The sequence below is a fragment of the Heterocephalus glaber genome, unplaced genomic scaffold, assembly GCF_053883595.1.
Source record: "Heterocephalus glaber isolate CG9 unplaced genomic scaffold, H.glaber_assembly_v1.0 deba00001543, whole genome shotgun sequence".
NCBI classification, from domain to species: Eukaryota; Metazoa; Chordata; class Mammalia; order Rodentia; family Bathyergidae; genus Heterocephalus; species Heterocephalus glaber.
Window position 1 is genome coordinate 4,782,384 of NW_028258336.1, and position 26,214 is coordinate 4,808,597.

At 35.5% G+C, this 26,214-nt stretch overlaps 1 protein-coding gene across 2 annotated transcripts in view; it reads right to left on the reverse strand.

Moving 5' to 3' along the window:
* Cwc27 (CWC27 spliceosome associated cyclophilin) overlaps positions 1–26,214 on the reverse strand; it is a 203,285-nt gene that overhangs the window by 149,312 nt on the left and 27,759 nt on the right. For both annotated transcript variants that reach the window (XM_004862876.3, XM_021242987.2), the window contains exons 8-10: positions 16,139–16,218; positions 14,851–14,884; positions 11,634–11,791 (exon numbers count right to left, since the gene is read on the reverse strand). In XM_004862876.3, coding sequence (XP_004862933.1) covers positions 11,634–11,791; positions 14,851–14,884; positions 16,139–16,218 — 272 coding nt within the window. The remainder of the gene's footprint in view (positions 1–11,633; positions 11,792–14,850; positions 14,885–16,138; positions 16,219–26,214) is intronic.

The following is a 26,214-nucleotide window of genomic DNA, read 5'->3' on the forward strand; positions in this document are numbered from 1 at the left end:
CTGGTATGGATGGAGGTAGTTATTTTAATAGTAGAGTGTGAAATGACCTGTTTTTAAGGTATTCAAGCAAAGGGCTAAATGCAAAAAATGAATGGTTACTAAAACTATCTCAGACAATAGAGTTTCATGCTGCAGTATCAAGAGTGCAAGAACAAAGTATGAGCTAGGTCTGTCTGTGGAGATGTAAGAAGGATAATATACCTGGTACAAGGTGAGCAAAAAGAATAAAGTAGATAGCAATCTGCCATAAATGTGAGAAAGTGAAAGGATGTGAGAACTGGGGGATAGAGTGAAGGGATTGCCTTTACCAATAGAATACAGATTCAGATACAGTCAGGTAGATTCTACAGTGAGAAAATGAACAAATTCTCTTTTGAGGATTCGTCTTCTTCATGAAATAACAAGGTGATCAGTCAAAAATGAGAAGAGAAGTAGAAATGTTGAGTGTTGCAGACAAAAAACCGGAAATAATGAAGCACATATTTATTTCCTCCCTGCCCATATTCCTTCCTAATAGGACCTGCCCCACTCACATATCTGAAAGAAGTAGCCTTATTGTATCACTTAGGTTTAGGTTCTGCTGGATGAAACAGAAACCCCAAATAATCTGATTGAAACAACTTGAAGCTTATTTTATGTCATGTAGAAAAAGTACAAAAGTAGGCAATTCAAGCTGGAATAGTGGTTCCACATAGTCTTCAAAGACCCATGCTCCATCTCCCACTCCATGCTGCCATCCCTGTCCTCATCCCCATCCCCACCCAACACATCTGTGGGACAAGGTAAGAGGAAAGAGAAGAGATGAAGTAGTGCTAGCCTCTTCCTTCCTTCCTTTAAAAAAAAAAAAAAAAAAGACTGCCCAACTGTCTGACACACTGTCAACAGAAGAGGAAGTATTCCTTTCATCTCATAAGCCAAAATTTGGCCACGTGACCATACTTAGCTATAAATGCAATGTCTTTGAGCTAGGGATCCATGAGTCCAGCCACAGTGGAATTCCAATGATGAGGAAGAAAAAGACATATGATGGAAGGACTGGCTGTCCTAGCTATATCTACATATCTTATGGCTTCCCAATTTCCTCTTCACTATCCATAATTGAGTGAACACAAGAATTATCCAGGCCAGTAGGATTTTCTCTCCTATGCGTTCATATTTTTTTCCTTTTTTTATTAGTACATGCTTGCAGTATACAATGGTTACATTCCTTGCGTGGAATTGGTACACGAACATAATACACCTTAATTCCTTTTTTCTTCCCCTTTCCCTCTGATCCCCTTCCCTCTCCTTCCATCGCTCAGTCTTTTTCCTGTATGAGAAAGATGTATCTCCCTACTTCCTATTGCCTGTCTTTTATTTTGCTCTTTATTTATATTTTGGGTTTTTCATTTAAGAGAAATCATGTGGTATTTAAGCTTGTATGTCTATTTCACAACATCATGGTCTAATGGTACATCCACTTTCCTACAAGTGACTCAAGTGTATCCTTCCTTATGGCAGAATAGTACTCCATTGTGTACGAATACCTCATTTTCTCTATCCATTCATCTACTGACAGACATACAGACTACTTCTAAGATTTAGTTAGTATAAATTATGCTTCTCTAAACATGGCTATGCATATATCACTGCAATGTGATGTCTTTAACTCTTTCAAGAAGATACCTAGAAGGGGAATAGCTGGGTCAAATGGAATTTCTGTTTTCAGATTTTTGAGGACACTCCATACTGATTTCCATAGTAGTTTACATTCCCATCAACAATGTAGAAGGGTTCCTTTGTCCCCACAGCCTCTCCAGCATTTACTATTATTTCATTTTTTTGATAGTCATCCTTTCTGGGGGTAAGATGGAATCTCAGTGCTGTTTTAATTTGTATTTCTCTAATGGTCAACAGTGCTGAACATTTCTTCATGTATTTATTTGCCATTTGTATTCTGGGAAGTATCTATTCATTTCCTATATGTTCATATTTTGGACACAGAACTTAAGCCAAGTTTTTCTCTGCAGTGCTAGACTGATTACACCCTTAAATAGAAAAAAATGGTTTGTAGAAAATTATGAAACAAAAGAACAGAGAAAAGCAGACAATATGAGCCTGTAGGGGAAGAAAAACCTTCCTGACAACATGCTTTCTTGTGAGTAATATATGCAATTCTTTTATCTGGATTCTGTGCAACTCCTTATTCCTTCAGATAGAAATTCCTTTACTTGAGCTAATTTGAATGTGTTTCTATTTCCCACAATCAAAGCATCCTGAAGATACCTAATAAGAAAGTTATGATTTAATGTTATGTGCATGTATAGTATTTCTCCAGCATCTGAGAAACTTGTGGAACAAACACATTGTCTTCTTCTCTATCCCTGATGTAAAGATTAATAAGATGGAATATCTTTTAGAATTTTGTATTTTAATAAGTCTGAAATGACTAGGAGTTGATATCTTTCTTTTTAAAATTCTGAAAGAGAATAAAGAAGATGCCAAGAAGATGACAATCAAACTAATTTTATAGTCACAGGTATCTATACCAATTCCTGGTTAAGTCTCAGAGACTGTAGGAGATTGCATTCTTATTTCCAGCCATTCATTATTCTTCCCTGTGAAAGGTTTAAACTTCACTCTATTGATAATATGCTTAACCATATATCACTTGCTCTGGCCAATGAGATAAAGTGATGTATCCCACTTCTAAGCAGAAACTTTTAAGGGTTAGCATATAATTGTATCAGTACTCTTTCCTCTTTGCCACAAAGAGCACATTTCTGGGCCCTAAAATGAAGACAACGTGTATTAGATCCATTGCTGTTTACCAGGATAGATACAGAGCAAGAAAACTGAGATTTGGGTATTTTTGTTTTGTTTTATTTTGTTGCCACAATATAATAACCTAAGCTGACTAATAAAGGAAGTGATTGACTCAGAAAGATTCAGGGTATATATTTACATGTAAGAATGTTGAGGAGTATCAGGAAATAGCAGTAGAATAAAAATACCTAAGGGAAGCACATAGGAACATTTAGTGTTCCTATCTCAATGTTATTCCCACTACTTATCCATTCAAGTCATAAATGTAGGACAGTGATGGGCGAACCTTTTAGAGCTTTCAATGATACAAACAGCCCACTGTGGCACATGTACCATAGGTTTGCCACCACTGACCTAGGAGTTATTTGGAATATATCCTTTTTGTCAGGTCTCCTACATTCAATCTGTTACCAAGTCAAATCCATCTGTAGAATTCTGCCTTAGTTAGATCTTTATTACCTCTCCCTTGGACTAAAGCAAATGATGCACTAATTTGTCTTTCTGATTCAATTAGTCCTTTCTCTAATCTTTGCCCTCCCCCTACATCCTCCTTTTATATAGAGTAATATATCTGGACACAATATCACAGCTTAGCTAGAAAAGTCCCATGTTTATTTGTTTTCAGCTGGACACACATGACTTGGTCTTGCACATCACTCTTCAGGCTCAGCACAGGTGTCAGACTGTTACAAGCTCAAGTACTACCTTTGCTACTTTCTAGTCATGGAACTTAATGCAAGTCACTTAATCTCTTAAAGACCAGTTTTTTGTTTTTATTTTGTTTTTCATTTATAAATCATAATGCACAGATCATAATGCAGACTATGCCTTGTGACTTTGTTGTGGGGACTAAATTAGAGGAAAAAAGTGACCTGGCAAAGTGCCTGCCTCCACTGTAGAAGAACAATAAATATTCGTGGAGTAAAAGAACAAACTCTCTGGCCAAAGCATCTATAAACACTTCACAGCCTTTATCTATTTATGCAATAGTCTCCCTTTCCTAGACACTAAGCAATCTGAAAAGAGACTGACACTAATCAGTGTATCTTGGGACATAGTACAATGAAGAGGACAGAGGAAGATGCAAATGAATGTGCAAATTTTCAAGTGATATCTGAGGGTAGCAAAATCTCTGAACAGTTAGAGGCAAAAGGGACACAGAAGAGCCAGAGAAAGCAAAAATAAAATCACTAACTTTAATGTTCCCACAGATTGTTGTGCTTTTAACTTTTAACTTTTTTGTTGTTCATGGGCTTTTAACTCTGTGTGAAACAATTCTGCATCCTGGGTGGCCCTTCTCTTTCTTGTCTTAACCCACCTATACTTGCCTGTTTAATTTACATGTAAATTCAGGGAGGCAAGAAAGCAAAGAATATTTCAGAATTCCTCAAATATGACTATATTTGTTCCAGTGTAGGGAACACTTCTTCATTGCTGAATAACTTCAAGAACTTCTTTTTCTTCACATAGTCTCAATAATATGTTTCAAATGCACAATTATATTCCCTATAAACAACTGATGCTATAAGAACAATAGTTTGTACCTCTCAAGGGTAACACAGACAATACATTCCAAAGAGATGTCAATACCTCATGTTCATTTTTGACAGGAGAATCTTCCCCTACACATGCATTTCACTGCTTCCTGTCTGCCATACAAAAATCTAATTGTAAAAACAGTAGAGTTGTCATATTTCTGAAGTATATAACTGAAATGCAAGGATTTTTTGGTTTTATTTTGAAGGTGAGTCTTGGAATATGAATTAACGTGTTCCCAATGAACTAACTTGGCATTTTAAAAATGTATTTTTATTTCAAACAGCCCAAGAGCTAAGTTTTTTAAAAATATCAAAAAATTCTCACTATAAATATACAAAGAGAAGAAATAAAAAAGCTTGCCAGAAATACCAAACTCTGCTATGGTTTATAACTGATACCATTCTAAAATTTTAACCATAACAGGTAAGGATAAAAAGCAAACTAGCCTACATTGGGAAATTATGCAACATTAACTTAAAAGATTAAATTTAATGCTAAAATGTTATTCCTTTTAAAGACTGGCACCAAAAAAATGACTTATCTTACCAGCATCACAGTATCAGGGTGATACATATAAAATTCCTAATATTGGGCTGTTTTTGAACTGCAAAAATGGTAATTTTATCTTCAGCTTTTTTTTTATCCTGGTATTTTTATCTTTTTCTGAAATAAATATTGCTTACTTAATATCCATAATACTTCTGGAATGCATGTCTAGTAGAACACTTGTTATATTAAATTGTAATTATCTGTTTAGAATTCTTGCTCTTACATTAGTATTGGTGTATTTTGTGCAGTATAACAGAACATCTGAGACTGGGTAACTTATAAAAGGTACAGATTTATTTCTTACAGTTCTGGAGACTGGGAAGTCCAAAATTGAGAAGCCAGCAACTAGTGAGACCTATTTGCTGTATCACCCCATGATGGATAGCTTGTGAGAAAAACAAATCCTACCTAACTTTACCAAGTATCAAAGTTGTTTCATGGAAAAGGAATAGGGCTACAGTCAACTATATATGCCAGGTAAACAGAACATGGCTGACAAAATTAGAATCTGTTCAACATCAAGATTGATACCATTCTGGCTAATCTTGAAAGATTACTATCAAATCTTTAATGACTGTGAGTTGAGGGAATTTGTCAAGATTTCTTTGATTTATATTTCAATTAGATGAAAATATGACAGTCATAAAATTATAGATTATAGAAATTATACAATTACACATTTTCATAATGACTGTAATCATCACAAAAGTCACTGATTGTTTTACTATCTGATCTGCTTATTACATCTGATTTTACCATTTAGTCATTTATTATGAATCAATACACAGATGCTAGAAACAAGCAGGGCAGAAAACTGTTTGGTTAGCATGATTAACTTGCAGCCGCAGAGCTCCACCTACAGGCAAAAAAAAAATTTTTCCTAATAAACTTTAAAATAGGATTTTGCAAAAGACAAGCTGCAACTATCCCCAGCTTTTAACTGATTTGGGGTGCAGTTTCGAATAAACTGGGATGTTTTACTCGTGGCCTTCTATAAAACATTCTGATTAACCTGATCATGGATGGGGCCTGTTCTCATGATTCATATGCACAGACAAGGTTGAGACACTGATTTTTTTGTTTTGTTTTGTTTCTTTGAGACAGGGTCTGGGTATGTAGTTCAGGCTGGCCTTGAACTCATGATGTAGCCCAGGCTAGTTTCGAATTCATGGTGATCTTCCAACATCAGACTCCCAAGAGCTGGAATTACAGGCATGTGTCACCATGCCCAGCTTGATTTAATTCTTTACCAGCACACATCTTTTAAAAACATTAGGTGTATTCAAATATATTTTCTTTCTTCAAAAATTACTTGATTCTCACTAAACTGACCTCTTTATCTTTTTCAAGAATAAAACCATGTTTAATTGATATAAATGTCTCATCCCTGTTATGTTGCAAAAGGATGTGAGATGACCCTATGACATGTCATCCTTCTTCATTATTTAGTACCTCAGAAGTAATTGAGGGAATATGCATTTGTAGGGAAGTAGGATTTTTATTCCTGGATGCACATTCAGAGTATCTGGAGAGCCCTTATAAAATATTATTGTCCTAAATTAATGAATATCTTACATGTTAGAAAAGTGGTAACTATTAAAGGATAAAGAGGAAAGTGACCAGAATGGGGAAAGAAGAACATTTCCATGGAACAGTTTTTTGTTTCTTGATCTGGGTGATGGTATATAGGAGGATCTACTTTGCAAAAATTCAACAAGCTGTCTAGCTAATGATACGTGTACTATGAAATAGTTTATACAGATACATTCCATACGTACATTATACTTGAATTAAAAGCTAAAAAGTAAAAATGTTCAAAAAAAAGATTCAGAATCTGAGTACAGGGCCTGGGAATCAGTGTTATAGGACTAAAAACCACTCCTGTAATAAAACACAATTTGATCATTCATTTTATTCAACTACTCATTCTACAAACTTTACTGACCACTCACTATAGGCTCACTATACTACAATGCTGAAGATGTAAAGTTAATAAGACATCATTTCTAAGGACCTTAATGTAAGCAATGATGGGCAAATCAATAAATTCCATGTGAAAATATAAGCAAGTTCCTTACAGGATCCAGAATAGAAAGTGATTTGTCAAAGAAGGATTATCCTTTTTTTGATTGTTCCTTTATGCAAATATTTGGGAACCTATAATGTTTGACCATGAAGATACAAACATAAATGGACACAATTACTACCTTCAAGGAAGTATACAGGTACACACAGAAGAAAAAAAGTAAAACTGACTGGCATACTCACTACAACAGAAGTGTGAGAAAGGTACAATCAATATGCCCTAAGGAATTAGAGAATGGAGTACCAAACTGCTAACTTGGGAACTAAGATAATATAATACTGACCTAGTCCAGTTGCAGTGGGGATAGAAATTAATATTCTGGAAGACTGCTTCTCAAATGTTAATGTACTATAAGTTTGAATCACCTGGGAAATCATTGTTAAAATGCAGATTCTGATCCAAAAAGTGGGGGGCTGACACTCAGAATTTATAAGTTCCCATTTAATGCTAATCCTCCTGGACAACGGATCACAATTTAAATGACAAGGTTCTTGAGGGAGATGAGTTTCAAGATGGGAAAGATAAAACTTCCACTGCAGAGGGACCAAGAAAAACAAAAACTGGAAAGTATTCATTAGGTTTATCAATTAGATGGCCTTAGAATAGTTTCAGTGCAGAGATGGAGTAAAAATGATGGATGGTGTATAGTTAGAAAGGAGGTGGAGACAAGAAATAAAGGGGAGTAGTTTTCTTTGTTTTCATTCTTCATTGCTGGGAGAAACTTAAGCATATTCACAAACTGAGGCAAAGATTCAGTGAAGGGAGAAAACTGAAGAAAAAAGGAAAGAAAGAATAGAGTGTTTTTGAATTGGTGGGGAGATTGATGAATTGGTCTAACAAGGTAAGAGGAAAAGAGAAAGAAATACAAGTTGAAGAAACTTCCTCTTATTTCATAAAACAGGAGGCTGGGTAGTGTGTTGAGAGTTGGAAGTTTGAAGTAAACCTTGCAGGGTGTAATACATTAGTATTGAAGGCACAACTGAAGCTGGAAACCAGAAATTCATAATAATACCAACTTGTACTTGGCTGTGTGATCCAGTACTGAAGATATAGGCATAGAGAAGTGTGCTGGATATGAAAGAGTGGAATTGGTATTTTTAGGAAAATTGATGCACCTTCAGATCATGATGTTAAGTGAAATAAATTAGACACATAAGCTTAAATATGTACTATAAGTTTTGATTGTAAGTTTTGATTATGTTTGACTATGTTTTGATTATTATTAAGACATGATTTCTCTTATACGAGCAACCCAAAATATAAATAAAGAGCAAAATAAAAGATAAATAATATTATTAAATAGGGAGATAGATCTTTCTCAAATGGGAAGAGGATCAAAAGGTGGAGGGCATGGAGAGGGAGGAGGAAAGGAGATGAAAAAAGAATTAGAAGTGTGTTATGTACCTCTACCAACTTCCTGCAAGGAATGTAATCATGTACTGCAAACGTGTACTAAGAAAAATTAAAAATCAAAATAAAATAAAGGAGATGGGGAACAAGGGACAAGAAATCTTGGAGAAATCAGAATAGGTCCAAGGGTATCTATTCCATATTAACAGAAAGTAGAAAGAGTTTTAGATTTTTTGCCCCTGAGCCTCTAAGTACTTTTCAAAGGTACAGGAACAACTTGAGACCCTGTTGAAAATACGTTACTAGGGATAGATTCCCACATATGTACATTTGTGGAAGATTATATTGTTAAATATCATTCCCCAGGTTAAATACTAAGTATTCAATAAACCTATTTGTAGTTCAACATTCTAAGCAATAGGCAGCTATAACTGATTCCAAATGTTTCCTTACCAACCGAAGCAATAACACAAATTTTCATTAAAATTATACTCTGAAGGGCTCCTTACCTAAAGGACTGGTAGGCTAGTCTAGTCTCTGGTCCTACTGCTCAAATTAGAAAATGACCAATGGATAATAGAGTAAGTACTAGAAGTACACCCAGGGGAAAAGTTTGTATACAGCAAGAGCATTAATTTTTAAGTAATGTTTCCACACTGACATTCTGATTATACCCATTATAGTTCAACTTAAACTACACAGTTTAAGTTTAAACTTAAATTTAAATTTTAAACTTAGATTTAAAGTTCATTTAAATATAATTATCCTTTCTATCACATTATAATTTTTAAAAACTATTGTAAGTTTCTTGTTTTGGGGAAAGTTCTTGTTGTGTGTGTTTGTGTATATGTGTGTTTAAGCATATAATTAACTCCAGAGACTTAAACTATAATGAAGCTGTACAATTAATAAAAAGTACTAATGATATTGGAAATTTTCCAAACTAAAAAATATGTGGTCACGAGACAATCATAGATGTTCTCAGAATGAAAAGACAAACTGCATTTTTACTTTGAATGTCTGTACTTTCCCCTCTGTCCTGATTTCTTTATGTTTTTTTCTTTCTATTTATAGCTAGAAGATACAGAAGGAAGGAGGGAAAAAGGAAGATGTGAATATACAGAGTTTTACTGAACAGAGGAACAGTTATAAATAAATGTATTACATATTTTGTAAGGACATTTTGCAAATTATTTTATCTAAAAGATAAATCGAATAATGTCCAAAATGCTCATATGCTTACCTAAATTACCTAAGTATCCTTTAAAATAACTAGTGCTCTGGTTCAGGTCACTACCATCTTTCACAAGGATTTACTAAAGTAGAGTCCTAACTGACTGACCTCCTCCAATCTCCCAGGGTTCTTGTTATGGACCTCAAGTATGTGTCCCCAAAACTTTGTATGTTGAAAGTCTAAATGTAATGCTATGTGGAGATGGCTTCTTTGAGAGGTAAGTTTAGACTTCACAATGGGATCAGTGTCCTTATGAAAAGAGAAAGAAAGATAAACCACTGAGGTCTCTCCACCATGTGAAGATGTGAAGACACAACAAGAAGGCAGCCATCTGTAAGTGACAAAGAGGGCCCTCACCAGGAACCAAATTAGCTAGCATTCTTATTTTATACTTCAGCTTTCAGAACTGTGAAAAAGTAAGTGTGTTGTTGAAGCCACTCAGCTTATGGTATTTTATCAATATTTTTAGCAGTCTAAGACACCCCTCCTTCAATCTTTTCTCCACACCTTTTAAATATAATCTCAATACATCATCCACTTATAAAATCTTTTCAATGGCTCTCCATTATTCTCCTGACGAACATCATATTCCTACATCTAGGAATGTCAAATTGGTACCTTGGGTCGCTACCACAAACAAGGGAATCTTTTAAAGATAATTGTTTGTTTCAGAATGAACACATTTGGAAAATGCAATCTGTTTAATTTTTTTTATATTAGGTAACCAATTTTTTAAAGCCACTTATGAAACGTACATTACAAATAAGCTTTATTTAATTTTTATAGAAAATTCAATTTTGCTTAATTATGACAGTTAGGTATAGGGTACATAAGTATTTGAAATTGTATTAAAGCCAAGGAGGCAGAGTTGAGGGCTTAAGGTCAACTTAAATATTAATAAGTATGTAACTAATTTACTAGAAATCTAAAGGCTATTGTTGTATTATAAACCTATCTTTAAAAACTTCATAATTCTTAAAAAATCAGAAAATACATGCCTTTGAGTGAGAGAAAAAACTGCATCCTTGATGATATTCATGAATTAACTAAAAGTTACAGAGCTAATGAGAGGCTTTTAACTCCATGTATATGATCGTTAACATCTTCAGTCAATAGCAGCCCAAAGTTAATCTATATTAACTTATTCAGCAGTGATTATTTGGATGTCAGGTGAATGTTACTAAAAAAAAATTATGCTAACTTCTAAGTACGGTTTCTGAATGCAAAAAGTCCTACCTTCAGTGGAAATTTTTGGGAATCACTTTTATTTCTTGTTATATAGAGGAAAAAATTGAGAAATGTATGCTACAGAAATGCTTTTTAATTTTTAAGTTTTTCTAGACAAGGCTGAGAAACGTAATAGAAAAAATGTTATTTATAGCTAGTTAAATCTAACTTCTTCCAAATGTAGACCATGTAAGAAAAACAAATACTTACTTTTTAAAATAAACATTATTTAAAATGTATACTACAAAGTTGTAACAATAGAATCACAAAGGAAAGGAGAGTTTTTCCCTTGAGCTGAATTTCAAGAGATTAAAATGTTGCGACAAAAAAATCCAACAAACTTTTACCAACAGATTGTGAAATTTTCATCATTTACTGAAATTTCTTTCACCATACCACTGAGATTAGGAAGAATATATATTTGGTAAATCAGACATGAAATGACATTTAAAAATGTTTTCGGGTCTACACTTTCTTTACTCATTTTGACAAATTTCACTCACACTGTTTTCACTGAAATTAAGCAAACACAACTTTCCACAAACAGCTAAAATAATTCTTACTCTAGATATAAAAATTTAGAGAACCTTTCTAAAAAACAGATCAGAGAGACCTGAAGAGGAACTGGCTCCTAGGACCATTGCTGTACATACTTACTCTACGCCTGGTCAATTTCCTTTAGGCTCCCAAACAGGCTGGTTTCCACAAGTCTTATATTTATCAAACATTATGAAAATGGTTATTTTAAAAAATTAGTTGAGCAGAGGAATCAACCTTAGCTGAAGTGTAAAAAGACAAAAACTCTGAGACCCAAAAGCACAAGTGTTGACTCATTTGACTCACCTGCGGCTGACTGATTTCCTCTCTGCTTCTCCCTCTCCAGCTGAGTTCACATTTGCCCCTGTGTCCTTTTTTAATTTTTTTGCAATTCTTTCTCTCACTGGGTTCTGTTCATCACCATCAATATATTCGTCAGGCTCTGTATTTTCATCTTCTGCATCCTGTAGAAATTGAAACTCAGTAGCTGCCAGGCATTTAATTTTCCTATGCACTTCCAGAGAACCTTCTCAGACTTTCCTCATTGCTTGCTATGCCAGGTTTGGTTTTTGTTTTGTGTCAGACTAGCAAAGGCTTAAAGAATCTCCTCCAGGTGGGAATACCTCTGGGGTCTGCTCTAGACCAACTGCATAAGTATGGGATACCCCAGGAAGAGCTGCTTGCTTGGTTCATGCACAACTCCTCTGCAGCACAGACTGCTCCCTCTGTATCACCCAGGATATTGTGTCTACTTACATTCCTATTCTTATCCCAGTGGGAAATGTGGTTATGGAGGCAGTTGGCCAGCACAGTGACCTCAATGAGCAGTTAATTTCAGTAAAAGAAGTATGCAAAAGCTGCAATTTATTCCTAAAAGTCACAACAATCATTCCTCTTCTGAAAACCCTGCAATGGATTCCAGCTCACTTGAGGTCCTCTACTCTTTCCCTGAAACAATCTCCTATAACTCAACCCAGCAACACTGATCAACTTGGGAGTTATTCTCTCTAGTTTGAAACACTCTTATCATAGACATGTACATTGTATGCTTTCCTCTTCCTCAGCTTTTTGCTCAAATGCTACCCTCTCCATGATGCTTTTCTTGATCACCCTGTTAAAATGGTAGAACCACCCTCCATCTCCAGTATTTTCTATTCCCCTTTTCTGGCTTATTTTCCAAAGCACTTATTATTTATGTGTTTACTTTTCCTATGCAATTAAGGGAAACACTCTATCAAGGCTAAAATTCTGGCAGGTTTTACTTATTTCGTATCTTCAAATTTTAGAGTAGCTGCCAGTATTATAGACAGAGGAGTGAAGGTGATAGAGAGGGAAGAGAAAAAAGGAAAGGAATGATACTAAGGGATCACTGTTCTCTTGCGATATTTTGATCTGATTAGTTATGGTAAAGTAAGATTCTTAACTTTAGGTTTATGAGCCCCTAAATCAGTGGTCTTCAAAGTCTAATTCTCAGACTACTCACATAATTATTTGTTAAAAATCCCAGCCCTTATTGCAGATTTAATGAACCAAAATCTCTTGGGATAGAAATCATGAATGTTTTCAACGAGATGCATCAGAAATTCTTTGGCCCTGAAAGCTGATAACCACTGACATAGGCCTGCCATGCTTGGGCCTCAGGAGATCTGAAACAAATCCTCTGAAAAATCATATAATTATATATTTGGGAGGGGGCTGGTGCTGGAGATTGAAGCCAGGGCCTCACACATGCTAGGCAAGCACTCTACTACAGAGCTACACCCCCAACCTAAGTCATATAATTTTGTTTGTGGATGTAGTACATCTTCCTAGGTAAGAACCCAAAACCTCTGAAATAACACTGGGTTCTTGCCCAGCATTTGGAACATAAAACAAAGGTGAGACTAGACACTACATTAGATGATCTCATTGTATCCAAGACCTTACGAGCAAATCTTTCTCATTCTATCCTACACCTTGATTCTATCTTCTAGATCCTATCTCCATATTACTGTTATATAGATTTCTCCAATTTATCTTGATGTCAGAATGTACAAAATGTAACCCTGGTTTTTTTTATTGCCTTCCCCACCTCAAGCCTACTTTCTTTTGTACCCTTTTAACAAATCCCCCAAATCAGAAACCTTGTCCATCATGTCACAATATGGTCACTTCCTAGATCTCTTTCCCATTTCACAGCTTTGATCTTACATCAAAACCTTGCCTGAAAAAGCTTCCCACTAGCTCCCCTCAACTCCAGTCTATTTCTTCTAATTTGTCCTCTGAAATAACTGCCAATGATGATCTTCCTAAATTGCAAAGTTGACAATAGCACCCTTCTTTTTAATAAATATCCTTCAACTGTTCCTTATTACTTTTAGTGTGAAATTCAAACTCCTCACCATGGCCTATAAAGGTCTGTAATATCCGTCTGTACCCTAACCTCTCCTAGCTCATCTCACTCTCCCTCCTTCACGACACTCTGGTCACACTAGCCTGCTTTCAGCTCCGCTTCAGAGACTTCAGCACATGCAGTTTTATTTACCTCCAACCACACAACTTTTCACATAGCAGCCTCCTTCAAACCTTAAATCTCAGCCCGTATTTCTTAAGTAAGGTCTAATCTTTTATTTTTATTAGTATGGGTTTAATTACCTTGTGTAATGATTACATTCAAAAGATGGTACATGTACATAATACATCTTAATTCTTTTTATGTTCTCTTCCCCTCTCCTCCCTTCATCTCTTGAACCTCTTACCATTTGCAAAAAAAAACCAAACAAAAACAAAAAAACCCTACATATCTTCCTGTTTTACATTATCTTTCATTTTGCTCTTCTTTACTTTTCATATTCAGTTCTCTGAGATGGAAGGACCCCACCCATCACCATTTGCTTTGTGACCCACTTAACTTCTAATTCTCCTGTAAGACATGAAAGTTTTCTTGACCAAAGTCACATTCATTATCTTTCTAATACAGATAGTTCAGGAACCCTTTCTTTTGACTGTGGTAAGAGATAAATTTGTGTTCACATGGAAAGTTACATGCTTCCTATTGAATTATACAATATACAGATCAGTGGGTTTTTACAAAAAGTGGCCTACGGATAATTTGAAAATTTTTCTTACATATTAAAAGAAAATTTTCCATCTACTTATTGGTTTTGTTAGTCAGCACAACTAGTAAAGATCATAATAGTCTTGAAGGAGAATATTTAATGTTATTGAGAAGGAAAAAGCAGGTTAAAATTTCACATATAAGATCCTAATTTTGTAGGGAAATATAAACATACTTGGAAGGAAACATTCAAAAGAAAACGTTTTTATTTTTCAGTTTTACATGTCAATTATAAGGTAATACATTATCATTATTATTTTTAGTGCTGGGAATCTAACCCAGGGCCTCAAACATGCTCTGCAAGTGCTCTGCCACTGAACTACATTCCCAGCCCTGCTTTTTAAAGAAAAAGTAATTTGTTTTTTATAAAAATTTGAACTTTCTATAAATTGGTCAAGCTATATTTATACTAAAATCAATACTCACATCATCTAAATCTTCTGTTGCATCACCTTTTTCACTACAAAAAATAAGACAAATAAATTTTAGCTTCAAAGTGAAACTAATAAAATTATTTAATAATCCAAAAACTTAGAAGTTTGCTGGGATTAATGTTTCAAAAATTTATTTCAACATAGGAATCTCAATATAGCATTCTATAATAGATGAAGTGATTTTTTAATAAACAGAATAAGAGGTATGCTCCATTAGCAAATATATCAATTTACTGGATTTTTTCTTTTAAAGTTAACAACCACCAACAAGGCCATTTTATATGAATAAATGTTTGTAGAAAATAACTTCTTAAATTGGCTTAAAGTATTTTCAGTAAAGAAATAGAAATCTTCAAATAAAAAGATATTAAAGATATTAAGAAAAAATTGTTTTGTTTTGTTTTGTTTAGGTACTGGGTATCGAACTCAGGACCTTGCAAGGCAGGCATGGTGCCACTGAGCTGAATTCCCAGCCCAAGAAAAAATTGTTTTAAAGTAAAAGTTTTGAAAATCAGGTAAACTTATTTTAGTTCCCCTTTGAGACACTGGCTCAATATATTATGTGCAATTATATTAAATACTAAGACATTTCCGTTCTCAAAGGGAGGTAATAAAAATAATGACAATTTTTATTAATCTCTCAAAGCATGTGGGAATTTACTCTCAGCAGATTAGCCCAAAATGTGATAACTTCTTAACAATAACCTTCAATTCTAGGGCTGGGGATTTAGCTCAGTGGTTCCGGTGCCTGCCTCGCAAGCACAAGGTCCCAAGTTCGATCCCCGGTACCAAAAAAAAAAAAAAAAATAACCTTCAATTCTCATGTTGCTTCCCCATGACACCAACTGAGACAAAAATGCTTCAAGGAAAATGTTAGCAATGCAACTTGGATTTAACATAAACTGCTAAAGGAGTTTCTGAAATTCAGAGTATACTATAATTGAAAAGTTTGACAATTTTTTTCCCCAGTTCTGAGAAATAAAGCTAGGGTCTCCCGCATGCCAAACAAGGGCTCTAGTAATGAGCTACAATCTCAGCGCAACAATTAATTTCAAAGGTAATTAGTTCAACAGAGGTAGACAGGAAGAAGAATGAAAGTGCCTATAGTTCTTCTCTGTCTTGCTATAAGTTCTCTGCTTCCATCATTAAAATGCATTAATTTTTGGCTGAGTTTTAAAACTTGGACCTATGAGATCTGAAAACTATTTGCTAACAAAAGAAGCAATAAAATGACTTCAAACTAAAAGTAAGAATTTAGGATCACATCACTGCAGACTAACCTTTCGACAGCTGGAACAGAACTCAGATGTGGGTCATCCTTAAGTAGATCATGGCTGCTTTTGCTTTTTCCCTTCATGCTCTGGAAAGGAATGAATAACACAATCATGAGTCCAGAAGGACAAAATAATAAATTTACATAAAATCTAGTACTGACATAATGTGGTTAGCAAAAGATGTGCTCCTGAAAAGTTCAGTATAAACTAAAGTTTTAGAAAAAAGAACCCTATCTTTCTTTGACTAAATTACTAATTTAGAAACATCTTTTCTTTCAAAAAGTGATACATCATTAAAATTAAGTCTATTCATTATCAACTCTAAGCACTAAATCCCATCATGATTTACATACAAGTATAGAAACTAATTTTTTATGACATATACTAGAACTTACAAGAGATCTCCTTGACATCACTGCTAACTAGTCAACCCATGTCTTACACCTCAAAAGAGCTTATTCATTCTCTCCCCTCCTCTTACCCCTTCTCCCTAAAATGACTTACATTACTGGAAAATTCTTTAATTGGAGAAAAAAATCTATGTGTAATTTCCAACCATACAATCAACACTAGTTCTACTTTCTAGAATACAAAAGAATTATAAACAAGTCCTATTATTAGACATACTATATAGAGTTTAGTTTCAATATAGATTGGAAGGCAGAATAATAGCCTTCAAAGATGTTAATGTCCTAATCCCCAGAATCTGTGAATACGTTATATTATATGCAAAAAAGGGACTTTGTAGATACATCAAGAAATTTGAGATCGAGAGATGATCCTGGATTTTCAAGGTAGGTCCAATGTATTCACAAGGGTCCTTATAAGTAAAAAGAAAGGCAAAAAAGTCAGTTTCAGGATGACAATAAAAGACTTGACCAGTCACTGCTAGCTTAGATGATGGAGGAATGGGTCCTGTCAAGGAACACAGGCAGTCTCTAGAAGTTGGAAAAGGGAAGAGAATAGATTCTCCCAAGAGCCTCTTGAAAGAAAGCCGCCTTTAATACCTTGATATTTAGCCCAGTGAAATCTATTTCAGATTGCTGACCTCCAGAACTACAAGATACTAAATTTGTTTTACTTAAATCTACCAAATTAATGGCAGTATTTTAACAGTTATACAAAACTAATCAAACGTGCTAATGTCTTTTTTAATTGTTAAATAGAAACAACTACAAAGATTAGTAAATTAAAAATATGAGCAATTTGATGCAGCAGAAATATTTTATAAGTTAGACTGCTTAACAACACTTCTGACAATTTCTGGGCCAGTGGCCTGGCAGAAACTCCCCAAACCATGTCCACCACAACCTTCCAACTTTTGGGGAAAGCTTAATTTCATATGATAAACTAGAATAGGACAAAACATTCTTATTCATTCTCAAAAGTGGTGGCTTTATCTACCAGTATAACTTCCCCAGGCGAGAAAAAACCCCTTCTACAATTTTGAGTTTTAAGTAAAAATGTTCACCTGTAGTGAGAGAACTACTGTACCAATTTGATGCCTACATTAAAATCTTGCTAATGAGACACTTTTTAACAGACTTCTCATTTAACTTGCCTCATGAAAACTATTTATTTGTAAGCTTTCACTTGGAAAACATTTTCTACCATTTGTATCTAAGTTATATGTAGGGATTGGTAAGTGAATGTCAACCAACACAGACATTTGAATGAGATTATTATTTAAGAAAGCAACATGAAAGGATCTTTCAGACAAAAATCCTTTACATATTTATAGTCTAAAATCACTCTTTCATTTGGTTTTTACTTCACCAGTGTATACACATTCCTCAAGCATTCCCTTTAAGAGGTGGTTTTTGTCATCAGCCCTGTCCTCCTTACCATCCTCCCTTTCTCTGGATGTATCTTTTGTTAATAACTTTGTTAAGTTCATTCAGAACTGAGAAAAATGATGCAAATGAGATCTAAATAATGTAGAGAATGTTAAATTTCTTATTCTAGAACACTTATTTGTAATGATTCAACTAAGATTAATTAAATCTATTTATATACTAAGCTGATTTCATTGAATTAAAGTGCAGAATTTACATGTGCTCTTATTACATTTCAACTCACTATTTAAAAAAAAAAGAATTTAAAAAAATCAGGCACAGGTTGACAAAACAGCCTCTGTTGGGCAAAACTATTCAACTGGCTATAAATTTAATCCCAGAACACATTTCTTCATGTTTCCCACAAGAATATCATGAGAACCTGACCATACACTTTTCTGAACCCAAGATGTGATTATTATGACATCCCTGTATCATGCAATCCTATCAAAAAGGAAATGAAGTCAGTCTGGCAAGTCATTTAACTAGATTCTCAGTTTCCTCATCTATAAAGAAAGGAAGTTGGACTAGAGCCCTTTAAGCTATAAAATTCTATGATTCTAAGGCGATTTTATCAGGTAGTAGAAAGATACTGAAATAAATAATGAAGGAAAAGTAACCATGTGGGAGAGACACTATGTCATGAATAAATAAGAGGGGTGAAGGTGGCTCTGTAATCCCACACTGATAATCCATAAACCAGAAGGGACTCTATCTTATTTCTCCCCTCACATAAAGTTAAGTCTCTATTCAAACTTTACCACTTATTAACTTGTGATCAGTCAGACAAGTTCTGGAATAAAGCTTTACATGGTGGAGTCACTGAAAAAAGAAACTTGATAAGCAAATCAAAAAGGAAACAATAATTTTTAGCCCTTTAGAAATATTTAATTTCATGCAACCACTGAAATTCCAAATTGTTTCTAGTCATCAAAAGATATATACTTGACTTTGGTTTCAGTTATTTCATACATTTAAAATAATAAGGCTTAATTTTTAACATTATAATGGTCATACTTTTCCAATATTCAGTCTAACCTTCCCTTTTCTTACTAAGGTTTCACTTTACCAAAAATGTAAAATGTATTTGAGGTATGCTCAGTCTGAAGAACTGTACATAAGCAAAATAAACAAAAATACTTTTGGCTTCTTTTCAAATTTATTTCATGCACACTAGAGCAATTTTCTTTCTTCTAAGCCAGTAAATTTCAACAATTTTTTGCTGTTCTATTTTTCTCAAAGTAAATCACTGATTTGTCCATTACATAAAATAGACAAAACAGCTAATTTTCTAGGCCAGAGATTTTGCAATATGCCAAGACCCACTAGCATGTACAGAATGGGCTATCAGTGGGTCACAATGTACAAGGGTACACCCATGCTCTCTGAGGCGGCTCAAGCTGTTATCCAAGATCCTCAAGAAGGACACTAGGCTACTTGTGCCAAGCATCTGGCCTCCTACCTCCAAAGCTGAGCTGTTGGAGAGATTTACTGACCTACCTTCCAGATTGCTTGGGCTTACGGACAGCAGATTCTACATAATAAATATGATCATACTGCAGATAGTTTGGTGTTTTTTTACCCTTCTGAGAAGAAAATATCAACTATATGGAATATTGTTTTATTTTAAGACACTTGACTTTCAAAGACATTTTTCAAGATTACATCATATACCATATAAGGCTATCTATATGCTTATCTCACAACCCTAACTCATACATATTATTTCTATGCTACAAAAAGGAAAACTGAGGGTCAGAAAGACTAAATTACCCAAACGTCATAAAGTGTCAGTAGAAAGCAAAGTTTCAGTATGAGTTTGTATGATTCCAAATCCAAGCTATTTCTATGCTTACACAGTCACTCAAAGATAACACAAAATCTATTTTCAAGGAGCTTGCAGCCCAGGATGCTATACAATTAGTAAGGCAGAGAGTACAGAGTATATCATTGAAATATAATGAAAATATAGTCATATTCTTGTATAATAAAACAAAAAAGATGTTTTAAAAAGGAAAATGTAAAGGCAAAAGTTAAGTTAGAAAAAAGAAATGTTAAAAAAACTGGAAAAGATGATTTTTTGGATATTGAAAATAAATATGACTTTCACATCAACAGGTGGGATGGGACATTTCATAAACATAAAGGCACATAAAAAGGAAAAGACAAAGCACATACACAGAACAGCAAACCATGCAGATTTGTTATTGCAGCACTTCTTATATTTCCCAGGAGAATTCATTAAACATACAGCTTCCTGGGCCCCTTACTTAGAATTTCTGATTCAGTGGGTTTGAAATAGGGCCTAAGAACATCATTTTTAAAAAAGCACCACAAGTGATTTCATCAACAGGAAAGTTTAAGAAGTGTTAGACAAAAGGGCAGAGTTGGTGAAAAGGAATCACGAAAGCAGAGGCTGGAATTAGAAGGCCAAGGAATTTTGTGAAAAAAAAATATATATACATATTTTTTTTCCCTCCAAAAGAGAGTAATGGTAACATCTTAAGTATTAGGAAGCCTACTTTGGTAGCCACAAGTGGAAGAAAAGGAAAAGAAGGGAGATGGGAGATCATTGTGTAGATTACTGCCAAAGCTCAGGCTAGTTATTTGGAAGACCCAAACGAAGGTAGTAGAAAATTAAAGGGAAAAAAATAAAACTGAGATATTTCTTTGATGAAAACTTGCTAAGACAGTGCAACTAACTGGTAACGTAGAGAAAAATAAATAAATAAAAATCTGAGTTGAACCTTGAAAGTTATTTGGAAGATACTGATATCAGGAAATAGAAAGAAAAGTTACAAATTGCAGTATGGGAAAAAAGATAAAGAGTTAAGCCTTGGCCAGTGCTTGGGTAACTAGGGAGATATTCACACAAAGGTATCCAGTAGGCAGCTAGAGAAAAGAAAAGTAGGCTAGAGATATGGCTATATGACAGTAATTTTATCAAACAGTACCCCTCTTTAAAGACAGGTGAGAGAAATACAATGTTATAATACTAAGATAATAATAATACTCATTTGATAATAGTCTGTGGGTTATAATTTTCTAGGCAGAGAAAAAAAGATTTTACTTAATCTTTCTACATTGTTTGAATTGTGTCTCAGGTTTAACAGAGAAAGTAAAGAGTAAGCTGTCACTATCTAGGTATTATCCTTTCATACTACAGTTTTACAACATACATAAACTGCTTTTGGAGTATAAGTTACAATATTCAATATAATTTAAACATATAATTTTGTACAATAGAAAGCAGCAGAAAGAAGATAAGCTTTGAGCATTTAACAGGTGCTGTTGTTACAAACAGAAAAAGCTCAAACTGATTTCCTAGTGAAGTCCAAATCAAAGTAATTGTGAACAAAACTTACTTTAAATAAAAAATTTAACTTCAACCAAAGCATTCATAACTCCTTTCTTCCACCCCTGCTGCCTAGAGCCACTCAACCTACTACTCAGGATCCTATAAGGTTAGGCGAGAGTAATGGGCTAATTGAGTTGAGCATTCCTTCTGAAATTCTGTGTTAACAGCGAAATTTTTAAGCAGCTTTTTAGATGGCTTGGGCTTGAGGAAGACAGCATCTCTAGCACTCACCATTACATTAGAGACAAGTAACTAAAAACCTAATCCAAAATTGACTCCATTACTTTTTATGCAGACTTTCTTAAACAATTGATTTAACCTCTCTGAGTACTGATTTTTTTTTAAATCCATAAAAAGGAATGACATCTATATAGCATGGTTCTTGTAGGAATTACATTACATAAAATAAATATTTAGCACAGCTGGAAGATGAGAAAATAAAGCGTTATACTGAAGTATGATAAGTGTTTTGATGGCATAGACAGATTATCACAGAAAGAAGTATCTAGCTCAGCCTGGCTGGATGTTTGGTGAAAGAAAGAGGTAGAGGTAGTTAGAAGGTGGTAATGGAGCTAAATCTTAGAGAAAAACAAAAAATAAATGAGAGAGGGAGGAAGAGAAAATGAGAGGAGAGAGGGAGAGAGAGGGAGAGAGAGGGAGAGAGAGGGAGAGAGAGGGAGAGAGAGGGAGAGAGAGGGAGAGAGGGGAGAGAGGGAGAGAGATGGAGACAGGGACAGAAGGAGAGAGAGAGAGAACTGGAAGGCACAGGAATGCAAGGAAACTTGACGTCAGTAATTCCCAAATCTAACATTTGTGGTTTTGTCCATTTACAAATACACCGACAGAATCATGACATATAGTGAAGCTTTCATTTTCATAAGGTACAAATTTGAATCATGAACAATGAATGACTGATACATTAACATCTGAAGATGACACCTAAGACATCAAGGTGCCAGAGAAGTGATGTTTATAAGGAATAGGGAAAGGTTTTCTCGTAAAATTAAATTTAATTTTAAGTCCTAATATAGAAACATCTCATGACATTTTCAGGAAAATGGATGGAACCAGAGACCATCATGTTAAGTAAAATAAGCCAGCCTCAGAAAGTTAAATATTGCCTTCTGTTTCTTGTATAAGAAATCTAAAGAATAATAAATAAATAAAGGAGAGATGATAGGAAGCTAGAAGGTGGACAACTGGAAATGGGGAAGGGGATCAGAAAGAGTGACAAGGAAAGAGACAGCAGGGTAAAGGGAATGAAAATGAACAAGTTATATGCATTGTACCCATTAAGAAAAAAAAGAATCTAGAAGAAAATTCTAGCCTTAGCTCCTAGAGTTTGGAATGCTCATTTATAAGTAGGTGGTAACTGAATCCACAGTATCCAAGAGATCAATCAAGGATACTGTAGAGAGCAAGAATAATTATGACCAAATTACTTCTTATATATGCCCATTTCAATTCACTTTTAATGCAGTAAGTAGAAGTAGAGAGCTTACTATGTGCTCAACATTAGCCTCCCCAAAACATGTCCACTAATGAGGGCAGTACATGGATAAAGGAGTAAGGCCAAGCGCAACAATAAAGTGTTTTTAAGTCAATGATATCACAAGAACTGGTTAAAAAAAAAATAGTTGACTTCCGGGCAGCCCAGCCACCCGGCCTGCGCCCCGCGTCTCCTCCCCGCCTGCCCGCGCTGGACGCCTGGCTGCCCTCAGGTCTCAGCTGCGGAGGACAGGGAGTACAGGGACCCTGAGGTCCATCTTCTTTTTGTTGTTGACGAGGTCTTGCTATGTAGCCCAGGCTGGCCTCCAACTCGTGGTGATTCTCCCGCCTCAGCCTCTTGCGTGCTGGTGTCATGGGCGTGCGCCACTGTGGCTGGCAGATTAGGCGGACGTTCTCAGGTTTCTCTGCTCGCCACTGACCAGGCCAGAGGCCACCTATCTGAGCAAAAAGGAAAAAGGGCTTACTCAAGGCTGGCCCCGAGGACATGGAGGGCCCACTTGCCTCAGGTCCCCCGCAGAGGTGGGAAGGGAAGTCCGTGGAACCAGGGGCAGGGAGGCCGGTCCAGGCGTCCGCGTGGAGCAGCCGCGTCCTTCGCCCCGCGAGGGCCGGATCTTTGCCCGGGGCCCGCGCTCTCCCGGGGCCTCTGTTGCCCTGTCCTCGGGTTTCTGGGCAAAGGGAGACGAAATGGTAGAAACGACAGCTGCGAAGCCGCACGTGATCGTGACGCTGCTCGGACCTGCGACCCAGCCATCGCTGGCCACCGTGCGGGTCTGTGTCTTGCCGCTTGTTCCACACCTTCTGTTTCCGTGTGTGTGTTGCACGCATGCGCGGCACTGGGCATCGAACCCATGGCCTTTGCCCTCAGCTGCAGCCTCAGCCTTGTTTTCATCACCTTGAAGCGGGGTCTTCCTAAGTCACTATGTGGCCTTGTGACCCTCCTGCCTCAGCCTCCCAGAGGGCCAGGATGACAGAAGAGTGGTGTTGATGACGACGACGACGACGACGACGACGACGACGATGACGATGACTTTGATGTTGGCTGTGTGAGCCTAAGTTCCTGTGTCAATGAAGTGGAGCAAGAATCGACTGACACAGACACAGGGAATGCAAACCTCCTTGATTCAGATGATGAAGAGAACAGCAATGCAAGTGCGAATCTGACTAGTTGAAATGTTGCAAAATGGTCATGCAACCAAATGGAACAATCCAATTTTAAAACAAGGTCTGAAAATATAGTAAGGATCTTGGCGGGGGTGAAACCTATTGGACAGAATGCTAACACTATTCAATGTTGGAAATTGTAACAGATGAAATGCTATAAGATGTGAAATACACAAAGGCTGAAATACAAGTATAATAACATTCTGTATGCACCAATAGCCATATTCAAAAATGTTTTTATTATGACCCCTCACTACCTGAACTGAAAGCATTCATAAGACTGCTGTACATAGCAGGGACTTCTCATGGTAATCACAGGAATGTAAAAGACTGTTATGGAAAAACAATGGGTCAAAATATGGCATAATAATTTATGCCCTTGCAGATGTGAAGAATTACTATGCTTTCAGTTTAGAAATTTATCCTAGAACTCAGCCATGAGGTTCTTATTCATATAGTTATAAACCAAATGATGTTGTGAACAGACTTGTTGCTCCCATCTCCCAAGCTAATCGGAATGTGACATTCAACAATTGGTTTACCAGTTTCCAATACATGTTTCATTTGCTAACAGAACACAAGTTAACAGCACAGGAACTGTATGCAGGAATAAAGCAGAAATTCCAAGTGAAATGTGCAATTTCAAAACAAAGAATCATATAGTACAATCTTTGAATTTCAGAAAGATTTACATTGGCTTTTGTATATGCCAAAAACCAAACCAAAACAAAACTGGTGCCGATGATGTCAACATTGCATCATGCTGGAAATACTGATAGGGAAACCTTGACAAAACAGAAGCCTGAGATGGAAACTTTCTATAACAAAACTAAAGGTAAAGTAGATGTTGTTGATGAGTTATGCAGGAACTATGATGTCACTTGAAACACAAAGCATTTGCCAATGGTTTTGTTATACTTGATCCTAAACATGTGCTATAAATAGTTTGATAGTTTACAAGGAAAATAACAAGGGAAAATACAATGAAAAAATTTTCTTAGAGGATTGGGACTGGAACTCATAAGAGATCAATTACATCAGAGAGAAAACAAAATATTTCTGCTCAGGGAATTATGCAAAAATTTGTGGAGCCCACTGGTGAGCTGACAGGTGAGCAGGCAGGCAGAGCATCTCAAAGACCTGCTATGACAACAGGAAAGCCAAAAAGATGTCGACTAAGCCCTACAAAAAGGGACAGGAAACCAGAACATACGTGCTCTCTGTGATACTTACATATGGAACACGCAGTTTTCATGTGTGAAGACTGCCTTGGGTGTGACGATTGAAGCAAAGATTATTTCTATTGGCAGTTTCATTTTAGTTCACCTAGGTTTTTATTCCTGACATTATCTTATAGGTTTTGTAGGCAAGCACGCAGTTGATGTGAAAATGTGGATGTCTGTTCTAAGCACTCATTACATATTTGATATTTTATTTTATTGATACCATGTTTTCTTAGGGATGATAAGTAAAGATTACTTTTTTGTAGAGTGCTATTGGTATTTTCATTGTAGTTCATATAGGAATTTATTTCTGTTGTACTTTTTTTGCCTTTGTATACCAAAAAAGTCGAGGTTGAAAGTTTTGATGCTTTTTATAAATACTCAATAAATATTAAAAATGAAAAAAAAAAATTGAATGTGTCAAGCAACTAAGGGAAGGGTAAGTTATTAAGTTTTAATGAAACAGAAATTTTGAACTTAATCATTTAGCTTTCAGTACTCACTAGTTTTCAAGCAAAGAATGCACAGCAGAACTTTGTGAAGTAAAAACCCCTGAAGATCATATTTTTGGAGTACAAAAGCCAGAATTTGCTCCCAACAATGGCAATGTTGGAAATGTATATACTATACATTACTATGTATATACATTATGTATATGTATTATGTATATTATACATAGATATTATATTATATAATATATAATACATATATATGTGCATATATGTACTATGTATATGTATACTATATATATACTATACATTACTATGCATATACTATACATTACTATATGGAAATGTATATAGTATACATTTCACCAGAGTTTTGTAATGAAAATAAAACTGAAGAAAACTACATAGAAGACAGGCAGGTCTGCAGATGCCCTACTGAGGCTGCGAGTCGCACGGAACATGCCGAATCAGCCCACGCCCCGGCAGCAACCCACTGGACACCCCCCAACCCCGCTCCTCTGTACAGCCACCTGGCTCCACACTACAA